Consider the following 27671-nt stretch of genomic DNA (forward strand, 5'->3'; position numbering starts at 1 on the left):
CTGGCCGGCCGGTGCCGTGCGGTCCTACCTGCTGATGTTGTGAACAACCTCTGCTCAGGAGTCTATGTCTCACCTTGATAGAAAATTACTACCACAAGAGAAAATCCTACCAGAAAATATTTTTCCGTGAAATTACTTAAAATGTGATCCAGCTTAATGCAGACACTATATAAACTATACCAAAAACTGTATCATAACAAAGAATCACTCAATTCTAAGCAAAGTTCAAAAGTACATTTATTTAAAATGTGGGCAAGATTTCAATATAAAAGAAAAGAGTATAAGAAATAAAAATAAAAGTACAAAACATTTCAAATCTTTAACATCCATAATTTAGAGATAGCAAGGTCTTTATTTACATCATTTCTATTTGCAGCTAAAGTTCCATTAACAGTGTTGTGAAAACATTTAAAAACTCGGCAAATGAATCATAAAACCTAATGTGGGCTCTTAAAAGTCGTATAATACAAAACATAATTTATGTTTCCTCAGAATAAAATTACCCATCTTAAATAAGATGCAACATATTTAATATATTTGTCTTCCTGCTTTAAAAACGCTTGTCCTGAAGAAAGCAGCTGGAAAACAAGGGCGTCCGCGGGCGCGGGCCGGGGGCAGGCCGCGGTCCTGGCAGCAGTGCGGGCGTCAGTTGAATTTATACGTGGGCGTGTTGAGGAAAACAACCCGCAGCAGCGCGGCCCACCCCCAGCACGGCCCAGGCCCTGCCTCCCCCTGCAGGGCGCCTGCCAGGCCCTGCGGCTGCCTTCAGGCCGCAGACGCGAGGAGAGGCCCGAGCGGTCACCCACAGACGGCTCGGGTGAGCTTTATGCCAAGTCTTCCTTCTGCAAGGAAAGGCAGCGCAGAACAGGCTCTCGGACCTAAACACGGAGGGCGGGAGAGCGCCTACTCTAGAGGACAGCCCACGGGCTCAGCGGGCCTCCCAGTGGCTTCACCACTAGCCCTGGCAGGCGTGCCCTAGCCTGGGGGCTCGCGGGCAGAGGGGCCCACCCACCGCCTTCCCAAAGGATATGACTCGTAGTCCAGTGTCTGAGTGAGCACTCCAGTGAGAACAAACTCCGCATTGTGAACGTCTGCCAGGAACAGAGACAAAACCCGTCAAACAGACGCACCTGCCCGCACCCACACACGCCGACACACAGCAGAGCAATGAACGTACCTATTCCTCTGGCAAAATATTCCCGACACAAGTGAAGGTCATTCTCACAGGATATTAAAATTATTTCTGACAAACTCTAAGGAAAAGAAAAGCAGCTTCTTGGTTACTGAGCCTCATACATGACACTGATGCATTCAACAGTGTTTCACTTCTCTGCACCTTATTCTGCTTGTGCTCCATGAGCTTCCGGAAAGACGGCTGTTTAGGCAACACTTTGCCTCCCGCACACTCCACAATCGCTTTCATGGTTGACAGACTCGGGCAGATCCCGGGAGTGATGTAAAAGTACTTTGCCTAAAAACGAAAACACGTGCACTGGTTTCAAACTGAATTTTCGGTGTGTGTAATTTGTCACTCTACCCAAGAAATTTGACTAAATGCCTAATTTCATGGAGCTACATGGTGCTAGACCCCCCTAGTCCCCACATGAAGTGGGCCTGGAATTTCAGAAATAAGCACCCTCATATGCTAGGTGTGACCTATAATTATTAAAGAGCAACTAGAACGTTAATTCTTGTAAGACATGAAGTATGCTGTGATAAGAGCAAGAATAAGAATATTTCTCACAATTTCTAAAGCTCAGATGGAGTATGAAATGATTTTGATGGTTAAAACTTTCTAACACTCTTACTCTTAAATGTACAAAAAATACCATCTTGTTTTAAACTCCTCAAATATTTAGAAAAACACAGGCTATTTTAGGTAATGTACTCTTAACTCAGTACTGCAAATCTCTTTTGATTCCTAAGTTGGCTCCTTAAGAGTAAAAAACAAAACAGAACCAAAAAAAAAAAAAATTACCTCTATTAATTTACTAAGCCAGTTTGATACAAAAAATTTTTCTAAACTGTTCTTAGAAACATTTAAACGCCATAGTCTAGAATTATTAGACATATTTAGTTAGTATTTTCTCAAGAATGATCTCCATTTTCCAGCTGAATATACGTTTTATGAGAATAGTTGTTAAAAGCAAAAAAAAAAAATTTAAATCTTACAAATTATTCATAACATACTCTTTGAACCCGGGTTATGTGTAATGCATCTCTCTCCGTATCGATCCTCTCAGCCCCGGCACACGCCCGGGAGGACAGAGAGCCGCCTGCTCTGTCACGGCCGCCAGCGGCAGCAGCTGAGCTGAGCTCCCGTCCAGGCGTACCTTGAAGAGCGGAGCAGCGTGGGCCCTCCTCAAGGACTCCTCCAGACTGAAGGAGAAAAGCACCTCGGCCTCCGCGTCTCGGAGAAGGTAGTTCTGCTCGTCTGCAGAGGAAGACAGCACGGGATCAGACAGGGCCTGGCGCTGGGGGGCACCGCGTGTGACCGGCCCCAGGCGCCCTGGGAGAAACCTGTCAGCGAGAAGGTCTCCCCAACTCTATTTCAGTGACTTTCCTCCCGACAAAAGCCAGGCCAAAGACACTCTTCCTCCTGGACCAGCGTTTCTCAGCTTTTAGGAACAAATGTCCCGAAAGCCATGGACCCTCCTCTCACCCCTGGGCGGCTCCCCACCCCCTCAGCTGTAACGTCACACTGTTGGGGGGCCCCAGCGCCCCAACCCAGACGCAGGTGAAGGGCGCCCGTGCGGAGGGACAGCCCGGGAACCAGCGTCACAGCCAGCGTGTGTTCGCAGGGACCAGTGAGTTCAGAGCCGCTGACTCCGGCTGAGACTCATTAGCCACAGGTCACAGATGGACCAGGAACGAACAATCGACAAAGAACGGTTCGACCAGACGCTGGGGCTCTGAGAATTTTTAAACAATATCTAATTTCTCAAAAAGTAAAGATCACAAAATGTTTTAATCTTCTTATGAATACATCTCGTTCAGAAAAGCGTTTCATTTCATCATCGTAACCAAACCAACAGTCCAGGGTCGGGCTGAGTCAGAGGACATGCTGACGGGCCACACGCTGGGTCTGTCACTCGCCCTTCTCTTTTTAAAACAACGCCTTAAAAACGAGAAAACCATTTTCAGCTCAGAGACCATAGTCACTGACTCCGTCACGTCACTCAGGAGACACGGAGATTTAACAAGTGCTAGAAATGCAGGCCCACCAGCCACCAGCTGAAAAAGGCACCACACTAGGTCAAAGAGAAGAGTGTCTAAAAAACGAAGTTAAAAGAATGCGCAAGGCACTGTCATGCATGAAGTGATGCATCTGAAATGCCAGTTTCTACAGCAGGATCAAGGCTGTGCGCCTGCTGAAGAGCTGAGACGGAGGAGGAGCAGCGCGTGTGTGAGGAGGGAGGACTCTGAGAGGATCACAGCAGCTCCGGCCACCCTGGGTTTCTAAGAAGAGCAGCAGAGTCACATTAACTTGGTCAGGGTTGTGGCAAGAGTCAACTTGAAAATCAAACTTCCCACAGCAGCACAAGGGCATGTGTAATTCAGAAAGAAAGAACCTACACAACTGGCGTCTCAAACTGTGTAAACACAAACACAAAGTCAAAACACCCGTCCCCCGTGGCTGGCAGCGCTGTCTTAACGCCGTCAGAGCCCAGGCGGGGGCCGTGTGCAGGCTGGGGGCGCGGGGGTGGCCGAGGGGGCTGCCTGCACAGAGGGGACTCGTCCAGGGAGCTGGTGCATTTAGGGCCTGGGGAGCAGGCGTCTCGCTGCTGGAGCGCAGACGCGGGAAGGGAGAGACGCGCGGGAGCCCTGTGCTGTGGGACTGGCGCCGGATGCGGACACGAGACGCACCGTGGGAGCCGGCTTGGCGCAGCCAGAGCCCACCAGCCCGAGCGCCGTCAGCTCCCCGGGTCCACCCGGAGCCACCGGGGGTGGTGGGGGTCCTGGGACACGCTGGTGCCAGTGTCAGGGCGGAAAAGCCTAAGACGAGCCCAGGACGCTCTTGCTTTGCCAAAAGCTCCCAGGTGGTCACAACTGGCGGGAAGAGCGGGGAGGACACGAGGCCAGCCCGGCCGGTGGCCACTGGTCACGGCGGGCGACGTGGGAACGGTGCCATTCCCACGGATGAGACAGAAGTGGACGTGAGGAAATGGAGTAAACGAGAGTCGGCCTGGGGCAGCAGCGGCTACGGATGCCACAGTGCTCCCCACAGACGACCGAGAGCGGGCGGGCCGGGCGGGGACACCACCCCGGCGCAGGGCCGCCCCGTGCAGCCCCGGCAGGATGCGTGCGGGGGCACAGCAGCGGGGTGGGGTCCCACCGCAGAGGCCCCGCCTGTCCTGGGGTGGGTGCCCCTGTTCCCAGGACGCTCCCGGGCCCCGCTCCGGCCACTGTCCCAAACCTGGAACCCCGTTCGACAGCCAGCGTGACAGACAGGACGAGTCATCAGGAAACAGCCAAGCGGGGCCACAGAGCTCTCCCCAGTCACCACACCGTATTTCACAGTAAGATGCAAGGCATCAAGTGACTCACTGGGACGTGAAATAATCTGTTATTTATTCATTTAAATTCACAGACTTAAAAACTGAACTCGGCGTTAGCTGGGATGAAAACGGAGACAGACTTCAAGGCAAGCCCTCCCACCTGGGCGCCCAGTCCCCGCGGCGCGGCCCGGCCACGTACCGATGAACTTCTGGCACTTGAAGCACTCCTCCAGCCACTCGGGCGTGACGATGTGCTTCACCACGGAGATGGCCGTCAGGAACTTGACCGTCCGCGTCACCTTGCTGGCGATGAGGTGGGTGCACTTCTGTGCGGACTCGGCCACCTCCCCGCCCAGGATGTAGAGCTTCTGGGGGCCGGGAACAGCAGTGGTGAGACCGTCCTGTCTGCAGAGCCGCCCGCCCGCCCACGGCTGGGACCTGTCTAGACCCTGAAGGGGGCTCTCGGCCACGGAAAGGGTGAAAGCGGTGAGCCAGACCTACGCCGCCGTGCGAGCCAAGTGGAAACTGGAAGCGACAATTTCCCTTATCAGTGCCACACAAGCCAAGACTGAAGCAGGACCCCCGCTGGACCCCCGGACGACACCCCTTTGAAGCAGCAGAAAGCTCTGAGAACAAGGCAGTTCGCTGCCCAAGGAGCGAACCTCCCAGGCTGTCTACGCCTCAGTGCGTGCAGACAGGGCCCCTTAAGACACAGGGTCTAAGAAACGATGGCATACAAATCAACTTTAGACCTAGACATGTAACAGTTGATCTCTTTATACCCAATTTTAAAAGTAAAAAAAGAATTTTATAGTAGCAATTTTATATCTATTTAAAAAAACACTTTTATAATTGTTTCTTTTCCTTAAAAAAATAAAGGGAAATGTTTGAATCCCTGAATTCATGTTTGACCTGAATACAGGTCAACTATACTTCAACCATCCCCTCCCCAGACACCCACATAACAAAACACAAGCCCACAATCCCTCCTGGTGTTACTTCCAGAAGTGCATTTATGTAAATAAATACAAATACACCTCTGAGCCCTGGGCCCGCTGCACCCGAGAGAACAACTCTTGAGAAGACGGTGGGTTCGTCCGGGAAACCTGAAGGGGCCCAGCTACTCTCGTAAGCTAACGTCCCTATGAAAACGGTATTTGCGCGGTTCTGCTAATGTGTGATTACAAGACTGCTCCTGGCCTCCTCACCTGAGTCGTCATAACAAGCAAGCAAGCGTCTAAAGAGGAAGCAGCAGCAAGAACGAGGTGGGAAGGCAACGATGTAATGATGACACAATTTATAAATGCACACGATGAACACCGTTACAACACGATATTCCTGATTACATCTTAACAAAACGGCTAGCCTAAAGCAAATATAAACAGAAAGGAACATTCCTAAAAGTCCTTATGCAAAACAGAAGGAAATTTCACCTTTATGTACTGTTGAACTTGAACAGGCTCAAATCCAGTGAAAAGCACAAAAGGGGTCAGTTCCGGTGTTAACTTCTTGGTGGGAGGTGGAATATCTTCAATTCTATGAAACACATAGAAGAGAATGGCTATTAATTCTAGTATTTGTTCTTTACCAAACAAGAGATTTTAACAAGCTCTGAGAGCCTCACCTGTGTGTGATTTTCTTTCCTTAAAGCAAAGTGCAGTGCCTCACCTCTGCTCGCTTTCCCACCATTTACAGTCGCCCCAAAGGACTTGCCTGGCACCCCCAGGGCAGGGGCAGGGCAGAGGCCGATCAGGTGCCACGCCCCAGCCCGCGCTGGCCCTGGGGGTCTGTGAGGGCGGGAGGGGGGCTTCCAGGGCCCCCTGTGGTCCCGGCCCCCCACCATCTCCCACGGACCCCATCTCACCCCAGAAGCTCTGACGCAGAACAAAGCTGGCTGACTCAACCACATACTTTATATTAAACTTCTTTTTTTCCTTTCCTTAAATTTTTCACACCCTATTTCTAGCTTATATTTGAGACAGTCTATTAAATAAAAAAACCTGTAGCGTTTTCATGATGTATTATAATCACATAATTAGTCTTTTACTAAAGAATCCAACAACCCCTAGCCTGGGTGGCTGTGGGAACTGGAAGGAGGGGGCTGAGGAGCAGGGAAGAGACGAAGACCCTCACTCGACGCGGCCCAGGGGTCTGGGTTCTAGATGAACCACCGGCTTAGCTTCGGCAGGCGAGGCCAGGACAAGTCTGAGCACACCCTGCCCCGGGCCCACAGAGGGCTCCATCCCCTCCCGACCCAGGCCAGGGTCGCACGCGGGCTCCGCACATGCAGAGGACGCCTGGAGCGGGGCTCCAGCACCCCCGCCCTGTCCCACCGCAGCTCGTTTCACAGAACGGGGATCCGGCGAGAGAGAAAAAAATAAAAAGACTGGACTGTCTGTCTTTAATAAAAAAGGAAAAGACACTGGCTGTTCCCCGTTTATCTCCAACAATGAAACGAGACATGTCACGACACAGCTGCGATGCAAGCAAGCACGTCCTTCGAAGTCCTGGGGGCTCAGCGGCTCAGCCGCGTCTGACTCTCTGCGACCCAAGGACTGCAGCCCGCCAGGCTCCTCTGTCCATGGGACCCTCAGGCAGGAATACTGGAGCGGGCAGCCAGGCCCTCCTCCAGGGGCTCTTCCCGACCTGGGGACTGAACCCGCGCCTCTCAAATGTCGCCTGCACTGGCAGGTGGGTTCCTTAGCGCCAGCGTCACCAGGGAAGCCCTTCCACGTGAAAATCTCAGAAACTTCCCAACTGCCACCATTTCCTAGATCACACTGTAAAAGATCATCAACCATAAAAAAACAAGGTGGTTCTTCCTACCTGGCTCTTTTGGAAGAAGGCTGGATATTAGTTACTTCATTCTGCTTCGGTTTGGGAGGCAGTCTTACACCCTGTAATTAAAGAATGATTTACCTTGGTCAGCCTCCCCAGTAACACAGCAGCTTCTGAGCGCTTTCCACCCACCTGACCTCATACAAGAAACACTCCCCACTGCACAGCCGGCGGAGACCACGGGCGCCGCGAGCCGCCCAGGGAGGCCCTAGGCCGCCCTCCCTATTCACCACACCCAACAGCGCTTTAGGACGTCTTCACCCCTCTCAGCTCTTGTGACAGATTTAATCCTCAACCGTGAACTTTTCAAAACACTTCTTACTTCAAATATTTTTTGTGTCTTAACGGAATTTGGAAAACAAGATTGCAATTACATCCCTCCAGAAAGACGGAGGTTCCCCTCTGAGGGTGCAGGACGGTCGGGTCACAGCACTCTGGAGGCGAGGGCAGGCCTCTGACGGCCACTCCAGGACCCGGGCGTGGTGCCCGTGCTCCTAACACCAGCTGGAGGCCCTGACCTGCAGAGACGCCGAGTCCAGTGGGGGGTCAGTGCCTGGGGCCCCACAGGCAGCCTCGCGCTGCGGCTGCTGCCCCCTCAGCCCGCCCTGGCCTCTGATGCAGACCTTCTTCCACAGCACACTCGTTTATGTTCTATCGGGAGCAACCACCTCTCCATCTGAGGTGAGGGTGGAGAGGACCCTCCCCCCAAGTGCAAGGCAACCCTTCCTCATTTCCTACCAGTCACGCCCGGCAGGCCAGTGCAGAACGGCCCACCCTGAAAGCAGCCCACCAGAGACCCTGGCCCGCGGGCTGGAAGCGGGGAGCTGCGGTCAGGGCTGGCACGCTGGCGCCCCAGTTCACGCCTCCCGAACCGCACGGAAACACATGGTCTCCCTCTCTCCCGCTCTGCAGCCCTGAAGGCACTCACGCAGCTCTCTGAAGAAGCCACGGGCTAACGTGTGTCATGTGAATTAACGCCCAGCGTCGTCACCCAGGAGGAAGACGACGAACCGAGGGCTTACGCCAGGCGAGAGGGGTCAGCCCGGGTTGTCATGACGGCCGATTACTAAAATTAGCCACAGATACAAATGCACCCCTACCACTTTGTAACACAGTAACGCCACGTGAGGGGACTAACTTGACATACCATCAACAACTCTGCTGACACTTTCAACGGAACTCTCCAAGCATCTGAAGAGAAAAAACAGGTTACTTTTCAGAAACACTATGTAAATAAAGGACGCGTCATCGATATAAAAGCCTTTTCAGGACCCCTACACACTGTTATATATAAAACGGGTTAACAATAAGGACCTGCTAGATAGTAGAGGCAACTCTACTCGATGCTCTAGTAGCTACACGAGAAAAGAACCTAAAAAAACACATATATGAACCAGTGTGACTGATTCACTTTGCCGCACACCTGAAGCTAGCACAAACGGCTGGTCTATTGTAAATCCATCTTCCAATAGAAAAACCATAAAAAATGCACGTGTATCAGTAACAACAGAAACGAGAGCCTCTCCAGGAGCGGGCCACCCTGGACATGGCCTCCAGTAAGGGAGCCGCGAGGACTGCTCCTCAGCCACAGGGAAGCCTGGCCGGGGCCGAAGGTTCCGTGAGACACAGCCGAGCAAGCCGCCCGCCCGTGGCCCAGGGCAGGCCCCGCCCACCCGCGTGGGCTGCACCCCGGACAGTCTGGGGGCCCCGCGGTCTGCCATCCGAGAAGCCGACTGACGAGCTCAGCGCGTGGGGCTGGCGGCCCGGCTGGGCCCTCGAGGACCCGCGTCCACCGAGGGAAGGCCTGGCGCCTGCACCAGGACTTCAGAGCGGCCGTCACACCCAGGTGTGTCCAGGTCAGCAGGTAGGCTGTGGCTCAAAACCAGGGAGGGCTTTCCTGCGACTGACACTGTTAGGACCAGACCTGGACGGGCTCCTTCACGGGAGCGCGTGTTAAAGCAGCTTGGAGCGACCACATCCTGGAGTGACGCTCAGGTGGGTAGATGGGGTTGAGCACCATCTGGTGTACAGTCAGGGCGGGTGGCCTTCCTCGGGTTTTGTGCAGCAGAAAGTGGGGGGCGGGGGGATGCCACATCTCAGAGAGCAAGTTAAACTAGAGCTGGCTCGAGAGAGAAGATCAAAAAGCTTTCAAGTGCTCCATTCACTTCTGAGAGTCCATTAAAAAAAGCAAACCAAAATACAAACCAACAAAACTCCTGGGCTGGGTGCAGAGGGAGACAGCGTAGAGAGGAAGCAGGAAACGAGATAAAAACCAAGGAGACCCTGAAGCCCAGAGCGGCGCCTGGCGCAGCAGCCCGCAGCCCAGGAGCCGCCCACTCACCCAGAAGGCTCAGCACCAGCTGCGGGGTCGGGGCGAAGGGGTCCTGCAGGCCGAAGGTGGTGTAGCGGCCGCACTGCGTCTGCCGCAGGGCCTCAAAGTTCCCCAGCAGAATGTCCCCCAGCCACTGGGCGTTCACGCACGGGATCCGCCACTCTTTGGCTTTCTCGTACTTTAGACCGGCCGGTCTTTTTTGGTGTGGGGAGTGGGGAAGAGGAGAGGAGAGAAAACACATTTATTAGAGTTATCGGTGTTCAAACTTGTACTTCTGTTCAACACAAGCCAGCCCACACTTGCTCACACCGGACGTGGCAGGGACGGGTCTGCAGAGCTGACCAGGATGTAGGGAGGTGCACCCGCGACAGTGAGGTCATCGCCCAACCTGCTGTCACCTCAGCACTGCCCACCTAATCTGACTGCAGCCTCCTTAGTCATCCCACTTCATTCTTCTGCCAGCACTACCACCAGTATCACTGCCACTCTTTCAACACACTCTGATGTCCACCATGGAACTCTGACAGAAGGAGGGACCCGGGGTGGCGCCGGGCGGGGAGAGACGGGACCCTGGCTGACCCACGGACCCGGGGAGGCACCTGGCGGGGAGAGACGGGACCCCGGCTGACCCGGGGCGGTGCTGCGTGGGGAGAGACGGGCCCCAGCTGACCCGGGGGCCCGGGGCGGCACCGGGCGGGGAGAGACGGGCCCCAGCTGACCCGGAGGCCCGGGGAGGCACCTGGCGGGGAGGACAGGGCCCCAGCTGACCCAAGGACCCAGGGAGGCACCTGGCGGGGAGAGACGGGACCCCGGCTGACCCGGGAACCCGGGCAGCACCGGGCGGGCCGAGGGCGGCGGCCGGCCTTACTCTCTGCAGATGAGCACCGTGTTGCTCCGGCACAGGTAGCCCGTGTACTTGGCGCCCGCCAGGTACGCCATCAGCTTCAGGTCGTCCCTGTCGTTGTCAACGAACCCCGTCACAGAGATAATCTGGGGGAGAAGAGGCCCAGTGAGGTCAAGATGGGACGATGGTCCAACCCAGTTAGTAAGACTCTTCTCCGTCAGCTGTGTTTCCGTTCCTCCTTGGCACTGAGGTACACGTGGTGACATCTCCTCTGAGGACGCTGTTACTGCTGACAACGCTGCTGACGAGCCAGCCAGGGGGACGGGAAGCAAACACACCAAACGGGGATGCCTCCCTGGGTCAGCTCGACACTGTTCCCACCATGGTGACAAAGTTTCCTAGAAATAGTGGTCAGTTCTCCCTGATCCCGGTTTTGGGCTCATCTGACCGGGAGAACCAACAGGACACCATGTCTGGCCAGCTGTGGCCACTCCTGGGGTCAGAGGCTTAATTGTAAAGTGAAAGTGAAGTCGCTCAGTCGTGTCTGACTCTTTGCGACCCCATAGACTGTAGCCCTCCAGGCCCCTCCGTCCATAAAGTTTTCCAGAAAAAAATACTGGAGTGGGTTGCCATTTCCTTCTCCAGGGGATCTTCCCAACCCAGGGATCAAACCCAGGTCTCCCGCATTGCAGGCGCTTTACCGTCTGAGCCGCCAGGGAGTAGGCATTTATTAAACAGTGTCCAAGACTCGGGCGAACCCGTTAAATGTCAGGAAGCTGTGACTGTTACAGGGGGACAGAGAAGGAAACAAGATGCTTATTCCATTCAGGGAGGCGGGGGGAGCCTTACGTGCTGGGAGCACGGCTTGCCCCCCGGGGGGAAGGCCACGGGGAAGTGCAGGGCCCGATGGGGCGGCACCAGTTGCTTCTTCTTCAGGACCGTGTTCAGCCAGTGCGCCGTGACGCACCTCTTCCTCTCCTTTATCGCCTGCAAACACAACGGTACGCGCCGGTCGCTGGGGGCCTTAATGCAGGTGACGCACACAGCTGTGAGGCTGTGACTACAAGGTCACTTCTACTGAAGTCCTAGAAATACAGGAACTTCAGGAGCTTAGCACTCAATTTACTAAACTAGTAAAACCACAACAGTGTCACCGGCTAACCAGAACACAACCCGCAACACGGGAACAAGAGCCGACCGCGGGGAGGAAAGCTGACAGCCCAGGAGATGACTTCAGTCACGGAAGATGACACTCCCGATCACCAGAATTAGAGCTGCCCCGTGAGAACACAGCGAGTTACGAGGCCGTAACTGCCCCTGAAGGTAACCGCAGGATGGGAGCTGCGGCGGGCGGCCCTGCTGGGGCGGGCGGTGTCCACCTCCCCCCCCGGGAACCTGCCCTTCCTCCCCGGTCCTCACGGGCAGAGAAGCGGGGCCACAGACGTGTCCACACGTCAGAGGCGGATGGAAATCAGCGAGCAGCGGTTTCCTGTCTTCAGAGGTGGGAGAAAGGCTTTTCCAAGCACGACTGTCCCAGCGTCACTCAGAGCCCCCCAGTCCCAGCAGAGCCGAGCCCTCACCTGTGCGAACAGCCCGCTGACCTGACTCTCGCAGAGCAGGTGGGTGCAGCGGCTCGAGAACGTGGGGTCCACGGCTCCTCCGTGCGCCTGGATGATCTGCACACACACGAGACCCACCGTCAGTCAGCTCCCACGCCCGGGGAAGAGGGCCTTGCGATCTCCAATGGGACAGAGTTCACGAGACCCACCACGTACGTACACAGTGTATTTCCCAAAGTGTGAATGAACCATGAGTTATATTCATGGGCTTCCCACCCCGCACTACACAGCAAAGATGAACTCTAAGCCCTGTTTCATCTGAACTTCCGGAGGAAGAGTGGGATACTCTCTAAGACAGGACGCTGCGGATGTTTAAGATAAACCAGCTGTTCTGTGCTGTGGGGCACCCCACGTCTCAGGGAGGCGGCTACACCCCGACTCCCAAACCAGATGCCAAGAGCACTCCCCCTGCTGGGACAGCAAGAAAAGTTTCAGGTATCACCAACTGGTCCCTAGGGCCAGAAGCGCTGCTTTTAAGAAAATTTATTCTAAAGAGAAGAAAAGAAAGCAAACCAAGATGAAGTTAAGTTCATTTTCTGAATTTCTGAATTTTTTCACACTGTCCTGTATCCCAACTGCAGTGGTTACACGGTCACGTGGCAGCGAGGGGAACGCTGTTACCAAAAGGGCGAGAACTTTCTTGGGTTGGCCAAAAAGTTCCTTTGATTTTTTTAACTAAAAGATGTATTTTTAATGTGCCCCAAGAACTTGATTGAACAACGTGCTCACCGTTCTGTTCCACTACCTTCCGCCATTTTTCAGGCAGCTTCATAATTCCATATTCCCATGACTTTTTATCATTCTGAGCAAAGAACTATTCAGATGCCTTTTAGTCTTCTAGGGAATTAAAATATTTTTCCAATAAGAGAATGTTGTAAAGACTGAAATAAATGGAAATTCGAAGTTGCAACGTTTGGTGAATATGGTGCATGAATCGGAACTTTCCAGACAAGCTGTCACAGTTTTTGCCTGGTCATCACACATCAAAGAAGTATGCAGTCTGAGTCATCCTGATGGAAGCGTGTGAGTTTTCCGTTGATTAGTTCCGGGTGCTCTTCATCAAGTGCTGCTTCAGTCAGTCTAACCGAGAGGAGTACTTGTTGGAACTAACCGTCTGGCCTTCCAGATGGAGCTCACAGTAGAGGACTCCCTTCCACCCGCTCCACATACACAGCGTCACCTTCTCTGGTGTGGTTGGTGCTACCTCATTTCACTTGCCCCCAGATCTCTTCTGTTCATTATTGTACAGTATCTTTTCGTTGCTGGTCACAATTTGTTTTAAAAACAAAACATTTTTGTTATGTTTCAGTAGAAAACTGCATGTGGAAAAAAGGTCAAGAAGGCTTTTTTCGCTTCATTTGCGTGGAACCCAGACATCAAAGTAATGAACACAGGCAAGCTGGTGCAACTCATTCTCAGTGCTGGATTTGGATGTTCTGAGTATGTCAGCTACCTCACACGGGGTATAACGTTGACTGTTCTCAGCTAATGTCTCGATTTGAGCGGTACTGACTTCAACTGGTCTACCCAGCCATGGGGCACCGTCCAGCAAGAAACCTCCAGCAGGAACCTTGGCAAACCACTTCTGGCACGTTTGATCAGTCACAACACCTTCTCCATACACTGTACAAAGCTCTTTTTCCTTTTCAGTTGTGTTTTTACCTTTCTTGAAATAACTAAGCATAATATGCCAAAAATATTCGTTTCTTTCATCTTTAATATTAAAATGGCTGCACAGAAATTCACCAATTTTGATAACTTTTTAAAAGAATGCACACTGATAAGACAGCTGTCAAAGAACAATCTAAAAAATTGTTTTGCATAAAGTTAAAGTCAATTAAGCGCTATCAGAGCCGTCTTACAGAAAAAACAAACGAGCTTCTTGGCCAACCCAGTGTGTGTGTCGGTGTGGGCACACGTGTGTGTGTGTAGGAGTAGGCACACGTGTGTATGTGCAGGTGCGGGCACACGTGTGTAGGTGTAGGCACACGTGTGTGTGTGTAGGTGTGGGCACACGTGTGTGTGTGCAGGTGCGGGCACACGTGTATGTGTGTGTAGGTATAGGCACACGTGTATGTGAGTGTGTAGGTGTGTGTATAGGTGTGGGCACACATGTATATGTGCACAGGTGTGTGTATCTCAGTGACCTCACCCTTTTCCAGGTGGCCAGCAGCTGCTTATCAGACATCTGCTCTGGATAATCCGCGATTGCAAACACACATCCCAATAAAAAGCCTTCTTCTGGGACTACAACAGAATTGGGAAAGAATTAGAACAAGGAAAATGAATTAGAAGCCCCACTCTATGAATGTGTGCACAAAACATGAAAAAGCTCATTTTGCAGAGTTCAGTGTGAATTTATGAAGTTAGTCACGCTTGCCCATGATGTCTGAGGGCCTCTGCAAAAGGTCCTACAAAAACAGTTGCTAACAAATGGAGCTATTCGATTCCCCATATTATGTGATTCAAAACCAGGAACCATCACAGTTTATGTCTGGGCACCGAGCGCTCCGAGTGGTCCTTGCAGCAGCCCGCCGTTCCAAGGACAGCAGTGTTCACTTCAGGGTAGGGACAGAGGCCCAAACCAGCGGAGAAACCTAACGACGCCTAACCATGGTCCCCACTTTCTAAGCATTTCTCTGACACGGATCCTTAGCCTGCCCTCTAACGCGCTCAGGGAAGGTACAAGGGTTTCGGGAGAGGGAAAGAGAGATGCACGTTACTAACTCTCCACCGCCGGGTCGTGTCCAAACAGCGGGGGCTGCGCCTGCGCCTGGGGCGGCGGAGGCTGCAGGGCCTGGGCGGGCGGGCCGGGCGGCTGTGCTGTCGGCGCTGGCTGCATCTGCTGCATCTGCTGCAGGCGCTGCAGGTGGGCGAGCTGCTGCTGCTGCAGGTGGGCGAGCTGTTGCTGCTGCAGGGGCGGCTGCGGCCGCTGCAGGGGCTGCTGGGGGAACGGGTGCGGGTGGGCCTGCGGCGGCGGGAACGGGTGCGGCGGAGGCGGGGGGTAGGGCTGCTGCGGCAGGTGCTGCTGCTGGAGCTGCAGGAGCTGCTGGGGCTGCAGGTGCAGGACGGGGTGCGGCGCCGGGGCCGGCTCCGGGGCCACCTTCACCTGGCCGAGGAGCACCGTGCCCGGAGGGCCCTGCTGGCTGTGGTTCACCTGCTGCTCCAGCGTCTTCGTCGGCGCCGAGAGGGACTGCAGAATCTGGAAGCAGAGACCAGGCAAGGGCACATCAGCAGCTGCTGCGCTCACCTCACCGGCCCCTCAGAGAGTGGAGCGCCATGCCCGACACGCCGCGGGCTAACCCTCACCGGCGGGAGGCTTCAAACTCACTCACTCACGTCTCCCCCATGCTTATGTGCTGCCAGCTCAGAGAAGTGGACATACTTGTACTTGAGACCGCGTCACCAAAACGTGGAACGGAGTAAGTAAAACGGAAGAGGCTACTGAACGGACGTGGGCAGATACACTCCCTGGAGTGGCTGACTTGCTCCAGAGCAGAAGGACCAGTTGGGGGGGGGGGCGGGGCGGGGGAGGCTCTTCTGTCCCGCTGACCCCACAGTCCTGCTGCGAGCACAACGCCCCACCACCCCCCACCTCCCCCAGGCCATACAGCCTGACCAGGCCTCCCTCCCATGGCTGCCATTTCCCAACAGAGGGTCCAGAGGACGCCAAGACCACCCACATGAGGGCACGGGACACTGCGGCCCCAGACGGCAGCCGCCAGCCCTGTCCACCTGCAGCCGCCCCGCTCCACCACACACACGAGGGACAGCCCTCCCCAGCCCCAGCGGTGTTCGCGCGGGCAGCCCTCCCCAGCCCAGAGGCCGTGCGGAGCTGCCCCTTCCCCGTCCTCAGGGTGAGGCGGGCCCCGCATGCACACTGGACAGCAGCCTCAGGCGGGAGCCCCACCGGCCACAGCCTCCCCCGAGCTCAGGCCCTGCTCGGGGACTCCAGGAACCAGGGACATCGCCTCGCAGAGCATCCCGTGTTATTTTACTACCCTGTGCAGCACTGGACCTAACAAAAGAAACCTGCCTCACGATGAATTTTCCCAACATGCTCAAAAAAAATTGGAAGCCAACTTCCTATCGTCAAGGAAAACAGTAACAAACAGATTTTACTAAAAGGCAATGCCAAAGAATGTTCCAACTACCACACACTTGCACGCATCTCACACGCTAGCAAAGTAGTGCTCAAAATTCTCCAAGCCAGGCTTCAACAGGACATGAACCGTGAACTTCCAGATGTTCAGGCTGGAGGCACAGGAACCAGACATCAGATTGCCAACATCCGCTGGATCACAGAAAAAGAGAGTTCCAGAAAAACATCCACTTCTGCTTTACTGACTACACCAGAACTTCTGACTATGTGGATCACAACAAACTGGAAAATTCTTAAAGAGATGGGAATACCAGACCACCTGACCTGCCTCCTGAGAAATCTGTATGCAGGTCAGGCAGCAACAGTTAGAACTGGACATGGAACAACAGACTGGTTCCAAATTGGGAAAGGAATACGTCAAGGCTGTATATTGTCATCCTGCTTATTTAACTTATATGCCAAGTATATCATGCGAAATGCCAGGCCGGATGAAGCACAAACTGGAATCAAGACTGCTGGGAGAAATATCAATAACCTCAGATATGCAGATGATACCACCCTTATGGCAGAAAGTGAAGAATTAAAGAGCCTCTTGATGAAAGTGAAAGAGGAGAGTGAAAAAGCTGGCTTAAAACTCAACATTCAGAAAACTAAGATCACAGCATCCGGTCCCATCACTTCATGGCAAATAGAAGGGGAAACAGTGGAAACATTGACAGACTATTTTCTTGGACTCCAAAATCACTGCAGATGGTGACTGTAGCCATGAAATTAAAAGACACTTGCTCCTTAGAAGAAAACCTACAACAAACCTAGACAGCATATTAAAAAGCAGAGAAACTACTTTACCAACAAAGGTCTGCATAGCCAAAGCTATGGTTTTTCTAGTAGTCATGTATGGATGTGAGAGTTGGACTATAAAGAAAGCTGAGCACCAAAGAATTGTTGCTTTTGAACTGTGGTGTTGGAGAAGACTCTTGTACTGCAAGGAGATCCAACCAGTCCATCCTAAAGGAAATCAGTCCTGAATATTCATTGGAAGAACTGATGCTGAAGCTGAAGTTCCAATACTTTGGCCACCTGATTGAAGAACTGACTCATTGGAAAAGATCCTGATGCTGGGAAAGATTGAGGGCAAAAGGAGAACGGGACAACAGAGGATAAGATGGTTAGGTAGCATTGCTATCTCAGTGGACATGAATTTGAGCAAGCTCTGGGAGTAGGTAATGGACAGGGAAGCCTGGTGTTCTGCAGACCATGGGGTTTCAAAGAGTCGGACATGATACAGCAACTGAACTGAACTGAAAAGTCAACCAATACAACTAACCCCTATTTTTGTATCCCTGTCATTTGAATAAAACTCTGGAAATTCAACTTTCACATAAACCAAAGCTATACGAAAATCTCAAATATGTTTTTAACATATATCTTTCACTTAAATAGACTCCAAAACATAAATGTTGTATATTTGCAACAGTAACAGGTCTTGGATTTAGTGATGAAATAAATTAAAACTGAAATAAGTTAAACTCAAGAGTTTGAGTACATCTGTCTTAGAATCACCCTACAGGAGGAGACTCTCTGGGTACTCTAAAAACTTTGCAGTTGAGCTCTCAGCAGAAAAAGCAGTTTTAATAAGTAACAAGACAACTCTCTTTTCTCTATGCAAGTATTAAAAAATACTCAGTCAAGTGGGGGAGAAATGAAGCCCACCAGACCCAGCCGAGCAGAGAACAGCACTTGGAATGCTGACCCTCCAGAGAAGCAGGCGGGAGTGGGAGGGGGCCAGGAGCCCACACGGAGGACACACGCTGGTCCGGCAGCTGGGGGGGTTGGGGGGGGGGGGGCGCTGAGGGGGTCAGGGAGGTTATTACCACTTGGGTAGCATTAGAAAAGGCTTCCCTGGTGGCTCAGTTGGTAAAGAACCTGCCTGCAATACAGGAAACCCGGGCTCAATTCCTGGGTCAGAAAGATCCCCTGGAGAAGGGATAGGCTACCCACTCCAGTATTCTTGCATGGAGAATCCCATGGACTGCAGCCTTCCCAGTTCCACTGCAGACACGACTTAGCGACTAAACCACCACCATTAGAATGTATGTAAAACTGTGCACACGCATTACTGTTTCCCCGCAGAAGCACCAGTCCGTGCAAACCTGATCAAGCCTGCCTGTCCACCATCAGCAACAGGGTGAACCGAGGGGGCTCCCGAGGGCGGCGGGGGGCTGGCCGCATGCCCAGGGCCAGGGCTGGGCTGCACGGGCCTTGGATGGCTGACCACCCGCATCTGAAGGGGGTGGGGGGGCCCGGCCATCACACGGGGAGCCTGGGGTGGGCGGAGAGGCAGGACTAGGGTCCAGCTGGGCTGGAGGTGGGCACCAGCCTGGAGGGCCTGCACCTGCCTGCCAGTCACCGAGAGGCCTCGAGAGCACACTCCACGGCCATCAGATGCTGTGTCCAGCTTTCTGATCTGACTCTGGCTGGAAACCCGCCTGAGTCCTGAGAAGCAACATCCCTACCTGCGTGAGCACGTGATGCGCCACACCGCAAACTAGTTTGCGTCTGAATTTCCCTCCGCGCTGCCACAGTCCTTATCCGAGCTCCTTGACACCGCGTGCCACCTCTGACATACGCACGCACAGCTCCTAACCGCCAGAAACGTGCAACTTCAACAGGAGTCTGGTGGCTGCTGTTTCCCCAACCTCCTGACCTAATTTTCAACTAGTCTTCCACTTCTAACCTTCAAAAATTCCTTTCCTCCACATTTGCAGTGAGACATCGCAACGTTCCGACACTGCTGAAGAGCTCCGTGAAGGTCTCCTCCGAAGGTCCCGGCAGTGTGGCAGCCCGGCCCTGGCGAGGACGGACGCCGCCCCGCCCACACGCGGGCGGAGTGAGGCTGTCTCCCTTGGCGGTCGTACCTGCCCACCGTGGGCTGCGCACTTCCAGGTCCAAGGAGACAGACTCCAACATACAGGGAACTTGGGATTGAAGTCAACCTCCACTGTACTTAACACATAAGCCACTGGAAATGCCGTCAGTGAGGAGCAGGGCCCTCCACGGCCGAGCAGGAGGGGGCTGGCATCCCCCACAGGCAGCCCCAGGAACAGAGCCCACGGAGGTGTCTGCCGGCCTGCAGGGCAGGTCCCCCGGAGGCTCCCCCAGCCTCCCCAGCATCCCCCATCCCGATTTCTGACTTCCTCCCCCTCTCTGCCTCTGGCCCGGCATCCGCACCCCACCCTCTCCGCGGCCCCTGCAGGGCTGGGTGCTGACACGGGGCCCGCCGCCCACAGGGGCTCCCGCTCTTCCTGGGCGCCAGCTTCTCCCCGAGTCTCGGCAGCACCACCCGGGCAGGCCTGGCCCTGCCATTCTCTGACCGCCTCCTCGCTCCCCCCCGCCACTCGCCACTCACAACTGGGCCAGCACGCAAAGTGCAGGTCCTCTGGACCACACCAGCTGCCCTCAGCAGACCGTGGCCTGCCAGCTGTGGTGCATGACCTCGCCCCCGCCTTCCCCCTCCGAGGCCGCCACTCTCGCGAAATCGCCTACCTGAACGCGCCAGCTCTGCCCACCCGGCTTCCCCCGCGGGTTGCGGGTGCCGAACCCAGCCCCCAGCCCTCACCGTTGGCCAGACCCCAGCACACACACTCTGCCAACACCCCAAGGCAGGGTGCACCCCCCATCACCCTGGCTCCTAACCAGCTGCAGCATGTGTCCGGAACCTCGCGTCCATGTCGGGACACTCGCCCCCAAGTCCCTGACCCCTGTCCATCCCCCACCCCGGGGGCCGCCCCTCAGCGTCTCAAGGACCAGGTACTATCAACCGGTCACCGTTTAGCCCGAGAGAGGGAAGGGATGCTTCTTACACACTTTTAACCAATAAAAACTCTCTTAAACTATCCACACCCCCACCCCGGAACTCGGCTTCAGCTCTGCCAGGACCGCCTGGGGTTAAGTGCCCGACCTCAGGGCTTCCTCCCCCAGTTGAGGGCACATGACCCGCCACCACCGGCCAGGCCAGCCATCAGGAGCCCGTCTGCTCACACCTGTCTGCCCTGCCCGTCCTCTGCAGTGGAGAGGGGACCGGGCTCCCTGTCCACACTCACCGCCTTGTCTCCAGGGCCCACACACACACACACGGGGACACACACACACGGGGGGACACACACAGGGACACAAACACACAGGGAACCACACACACGGGGACACACACACACAGGGACACACACACGGGGACACACACACACACACAGTGACCCACACACACACACAGGGACACACACGGGGACCCACACACACACACAGGGACCCACACACACACAGGGACCCACACACACACAGGGGGACACACACACACAGGGGGACACACACACAGGGGGACACACACACACACGGGGACCCACACACACGGGGACACACACACGGGGACACACACACACACACAGGGACACACACGGGGACCCACACACACACACAGGGACCCACACACACACAGGGACCCACACACACACAGGGGGACACACACACACAGGGGGACACACACACAGGGGGACACACACACACAGGGGGACACACACACACACGGGGACCCACACACACGGGGACACACACACGGGGACACACACACACAGGAGGACACACACACGGACACACACACAGGGACACACACGGGGACCCACACACACACACAGGGACCCACACACACACAGGGACCCACACACACACAGGGAACCACACACACACAGGGAACCACACACACACAGGGAACCACACACACGGGGACACACACACACAGGGGAACACACACACATGGGGACACACACACGGACACACACACAGGGACACACACGGGGACCCACACACACACACAGGGACCCACACACACACAGGGAACCACACACACGGGGACACACACACACAGGGGAACACACACACATGGGGACACACACACGGACACACACACAGGGACACACACGGGGACCCACACACACACAGGGACCCACACACACACAGGGACCCACACACACGGGGACACACACACGGGGACACACACACACACGGGGACACACACACACACGGGGACACACACACGGACACACACACAGGGACACACACGGGGACACACACACACACAGGGACCCACACACACGGGGACACACACACACACGGGGACACACACACGGACACACACACAGGGACACACACGGGGACACACACACACACAGGGACCCACACACACACGGGGACACACACACACGGGGACACACACACACACGGGGACACACACACGGGGACACACACACGGGGACACACACACACGGGGACACACACACACACGGGGACCCACACACACACGGGGACACACACACACACACGGGGACACACACACACACGGGGACACACACACGGGGACACACACACACGGGGACACACACACACGGGGACACACACACGGGGACACACACACGGGGACACACACAAGGACACACACACACACAGGGACACACACACACAGGGACACACACACATTCAGGGACACACACACACGGGGACACACACACGGGGACACACACACGGGGACACACACACACACGGGGACACACACACACACAGGGACACACACACACACGGGGACACACACACACGGGGACACACACACACACAGGGACACACACACACAGGGACACACACACTCAGGGACACACACACGGGGACACACACACACGGGGACACACACACACGGGGACACACAGGGACACACACACACAGGGACACACACACTCAGGGACACACACACACAGGGACACACACACACGGGGACACACACACACACAGGGACACACACACACGGGGACACACACACACACAGGGACACACACACACGGGGACACACACACACACAGGGACACACACACACAGGGACACACACACGGGGACACACACACTCAGGGACACACACACGGGGACACACACACACGGGGACACACAGGGACACACACACACGGGGACACACACACAGAGACACACACACGGGGACACACACACTCAGGGACACACACACGGGGACACACACACACGGGGACACACACACACGGGGACACACACACACAGGGACACACACACGGGGACACACACACTCAGGGACACACACACGGGGACACACACACACGGGGACACACACACACGGGGACACACACACACACGGGGACACACACACGGGGACACACACACGGGGACACACACACACGGGGACACACACACACACGGGGACCCACACACACACGGGGACACACACACACACACGGGGACACACACACACGGGGACACACACACACGGGGACACACACACACACGGGGACACACACACGGGGACACACACACGGGGACACACACACACGGGGACACACACACACACGGGGACCCACACACACACGGGGACACACACACACACACGGGGACACACACACACACGGGGACACACACACGGGGACACACACACACGGGGACACACACACACGGGGACACACACACGGGGACACACACACGGGGACACACACAAGGACACACACACACACAGGGACACACACACACAGGGACACACACACATTCAGGGACACACACACACGGGGACACACACACGGGGACACACACACGGGGACACACACACACACGGGGACACACACACACACAGGGACACACACACACACGGGGACACACACACACGGGGACACACACACACACAGGGACACACACACACAGGGACACACACACTCAGGGACACACACACGGGGACACACACACACGGGGACACACACACACGGGGACACACAGGGACACACACACACAGGGACACACACACTCAGGGACACACACACACAGGGACACACACACACGGGGACACACACACACACAGGGACACACACACACGGGGACACACACACACACAGGGACACACACACACGGGGACACACACACACACAGGGACACACACACACAGGGACACACACACGGGGACACACACACTCAGGGACACACACACGGGGACACACACACACGGGGACACACAGGGACACACACACACGGGGACACACACACAGAGACACACACACGGGGACACACACACTCAGGGACACACACACGGGGACACACACACACGGGGACACACACACACGGGGACACACACACACGGGGACACACACACGGGGACACACACACTCAGGGACACACACACGGGGACACACACACACGGGGACACACACACACACGGGGACACACACACACACGGGGACACACACACGGGGACACACACGGGGACACACACTCAGGGACACACACACACGGGGACACACACACGGGGACACACACACGGGGACACACACGGGGACACACACACGGGGACACACACACACACGGGGACACACACACGGGGACACACACACGGGGACACACACAGGGACACACACACTCAGGGACACACACACACGGGGACACACACGGGGACACACAGGGACACACACACTCAGGGACACACACACACGGGGACACACACACACACGGGGACACACACACGGGGACACACACACACACGGGGACACACACACGGGGACACACACAGGGACACACACACACAGGGACACACACACTCAGGGACACACACACACGGGGACACACACACACACGGGGACACACACACGGGGACACACACACACACGGGGACACACACACGGGGACACACACAGGGACACACACACACAGGGACACACACACTCAGGGACACACACACACGGGGACACACACACGGGGACACACACACGGGGACACACACACGGGGACACACACACACACGGGGACACACACACACACAGGGACACACACACACGGGGACACACAGGGACACACACACACAGGGACACACACACTCAGGGACACACACACACGGGGACACACACACACACGGGGACACACACACACGGGGACACACACACGGGGACACACACAGGGACACACACACACACAGGGACACACACACACACGGGGACACACACACACACGGGGACACACACACGGGGACACACACACGGGGACACACACACACACGGGGACACACACACGGGGACACACACACGGGGACACACACACACACGGGGACACACACACACGGGGACACACACACACACAGGGACACACACACACGGGGACACACATGGGGACACACACGCGGGGACACACACACACGGGGACACACACACACGGGGGGGGACACACACACGGGGACACACACACGGGGACACACACACGGGGACACACACACACACAGGGACACACACACACACGGGGACACACACACACACGGGGACACACACACGGGGACACACACACACGGGGACACACACACACGGGGACACACACACACGGGGACACACACACGGGGACACACACACTCAGGGACACACACACGGGGACACACACACACGGGGACACACACACACACAGGGACACACACACTCAGGGACACACACACACACGGGGACACACACACACAGGGACACACACACACGGGGACACACACACACACGGGGACACACACACACACGGGGACACACACACACAGGGACACACACACACGGGGACACACACACACACGGGGACACACACACACAGGGACACACACACTCAGGGACACACACACGGGGACACACACACGGGGACACACACACACACGGGGACACACACACACACGGGGACACACACACACGGGGACACACAGGGACACACACACAGGGACACACACACTCAGGGACACACACACACGGGGACACACACACACGGGGACACACACACACACGGGGACACACACACGGGGACACACACACGGGGACACACACACACAGGGACACACACACACACGGGGACACACACACACACGGGGACACACAGACACGGGGACACACACACGGGACACACACACACACGGGACACACACACACACGGGGACACACACACACGGGGACACACACACGGGGACACACACACACACGGGGACACACACACACACGGGGACACACACACACGGGGACACACACACACACGGGGACACACACACACACGGGGACACACACACACAGGGACACACACACACACGGGGACACACACACACGGGGACACACACACGGGGACACACACACACACGGGGACACACACACGGGGACACACACACGGGGACACACACACACAGGGACACACACACACACGGGGACACACACACACACGGGGACACACACACACGGGGACACACACACGGGACACACACACACACAGGGACACACACACACACGGGGACACACACACACACGGGGACACACACACACGGGGACACACACACGGGGACACACACACGGGGACACACACACACAGGGACACACACACACACGGGGACACACACACACACGGGGACACACACACGGGGACACACACACACACGGGGACACACACACACAGGGACACACACACTCAGGGACACACACACACGGGGACACACACACGGGGACACACGGGGACACACACACGGGGACACACACACGGGGACACACACGGGGACACACACACACACAGGGACACACACACACGGGGACACACACACTCAGGGACACACACACACGGGGACACACACACGGGGACACACGGGGACACACACACGGGGACACACACGGGGACACACACACGGGGACACACACACGGGGACACACACACACGGGACACACACAGGGACACACACACACGGGGACACACACACAGACACACACACCCCTCAACTGCCTTCTTTTTGTCTTGAATGGAAAAACAGCTACTGAAGTGTTTAAGGTCCATTCTGTACGGTAAGCCCCCATCACGAAACTGTAAATTAAACTGAGGCTTCTTCAATGAATGAGCAAACCACGCCATGCCCTTTATCGACCCACAGCTCAGCGCAAACACCAAGGCACAGCTGGCAGCCTCAGGCTTCCCTCTGTCCACCGTCGGGGGAAGCCTGGCCATGGGGCGTGTGCCACTCAGCAGGGTCAGGGCCTGTCACCGCTCATGTCAGGAGTCTGCGACTGAACACGCGCGTGTGTGGACACAGAGACTGCAGAACACGCCCTCGGGCAAAAGAACTGCTCGCACGTTCACTGCTCTGAAGCAGCAGAAAATAACCGGACGTTCAAAAAGACCGCAAGGGGACACTGACATTTCTGCCTCTAGAAGAGTGACTCACGTGCGCCACGTTGGAGGGGCGGCTGATCTGCTGGATGTCGGCGTTGTTCGTGATGTTCCTCAGCGTCCGCACGGCCGGACTCCAGGCGGCCATCACCTCGGGCCTCTCGGGGCCCTGCAGGCTCTGTCCCGGCGCCAGCAAGCTCCCGCGGACCTCGGGCGGCAGGATGCCCCCGGGGACGGGCGGCACGTTGGCACACAGGTTAATCAGCCCGGGCTCCTTGCCAGGGGGCAGCCGGCGCTTTGCCGCCGCCAGCTGGGGGACCTCCGCGGGCGTCCAGTTCAAGTTCCTCTCTTGCTTCTCGGGCGAGGAGTCTGAGGAGTCGTCGAACATCAGCTCCCCTTTGGACTTCTCAGCGCGTGACTTGGGTGAGAACGGCGGCTCGCCGGAGGGGGAGCCCTCCTGAGAGCTGGCCGGGCTGGACTTCCCGTCCGTGCTGGCCTCGCGCGGGGAGTCCGGCTCCTCATCGCCCGCCCCCTCCTCCTCCCCCTCCTCCCCCTCCTCCTCGTAGACGACGAGGCGGGGATGATAAAGGGCTTCGTCCTTCCTGGTCTTCTCGGAGATGCAATCCAGGACCCAGTCGGGGGTCACGACCTTAATGCTGCCTCTCTTCAAAGCACACTCGTATTTCTCCTGTGGGTGAAGCACAGACACACACAGAAACAAGCTGCAGGGTTTATCAGATCTCCCAGCATTACGCACTCAAAGCAAGAACTCTGAGAAGGGTCAGCTGCTGCTGCGGTCACTTCACCCACAGGAACCACTCAGACCCCTTCAGACAGGAGACACGAAGAACCACGGCAGTGGTCACAGGACGCCCTCGCATGTGCCGGCAGTAGTCTGAAAAGACCGTGCTTCAACTCTCAATTACAAACGCAGCTTCAGACACAACACTCAGAGCTAGGACCCCATGGGACGTTCAGGAGCAAAAGGCGCGGCTGGCGTCCAGCGTGGTGATCACTGAGAGCCGCTCGAGCCGTGTCGTGGTGGACGGAGCCCCCAGGACCACAGGCAGTCACGGGGCTGCCCATCAGGCAGCCAGCATGCACCAAGCTTGTCGCACTGAAGGCAGAAAGTCGCAATGAACCCACAAGGCTTCCGATTGAGCTCTGCACAGGGGTCAGATAGGTGCCGGGAAGACGGCGGAAGCCAGTGCTAAGCCACAAGGGCCCCGGGCAGGCAGGTCTG

General features: G+C 56.0%; 1 protein-coding gene across 1 annotated transcript in view; it reads right to left on the reverse strand.

The window, feature by feature from the left end:
* Positions 1–231: 231 nt before the first annotated feature.
* PAXIP1 (PAX interacting protein 1) overlaps positions 232–27671 on the reverse strand; it is a 44146-nt gene continuing 16706 nt past the window's right edge. The window contains exons 6-21 of the mRNA XM_065939555.1: positions 26484–27116; positions 14860–15334; positions 14285–14379; positions 12094–12189; positions 11363–11500; positions 10538–10659; positions 9679–9863; positions 8485–8528; positions 7326–7396; positions 5933–6035; positions 4699–4867; positions 2334–2434; positions 1337–1471; positions 1178–1253; positions 1031–1091; positions 232–661 (exon numbers count right to left, since the gene is read on the reverse strand). Of these exons, the coding sequence (XP_065795627.1) occupies positions 646–661; positions 1031–1091; positions 1178–1253; positions 1337–1471; positions 2334–2434; positions 4699–4867; positions 5933–6035; positions 7326–7396; positions 8485–8528; positions 9679–9863; positions 10538–10659; positions 11363–11500; positions 12094–12189; positions 14285–14379; positions 14860–15334; positions 26484–27116 (2520 nt within the window). The 3' untranslated portion in view covers positions 232–645. The remainder of the gene's footprint in view (positions 662–1030; positions 1092–1177; positions 1254–1336; positions 1472–2333; positions 2435–4698; positions 4868–5932; positions 6036–7325; positions 7397–8484; positions 8529–9678; positions 9864–10537; positions 10660–11362; positions 11501–12093; positions 12190–14284; positions 14380–14859; positions 15335–26483; positions 27117–27671) is intronic.

Source organism: Muntiacus reevesi, chromosome 6 (assembly GCF_963930625.1).
Source record: "Muntiacus reevesi chromosome 6, mMunRee1.1, whole genome shotgun sequence".
Classification (NCBI taxonomy): Eukaryota; Metazoa; Chordata; class Mammalia; order Artiodactyla; family Cervidae; genus Muntiacus; species Muntiacus reevesi.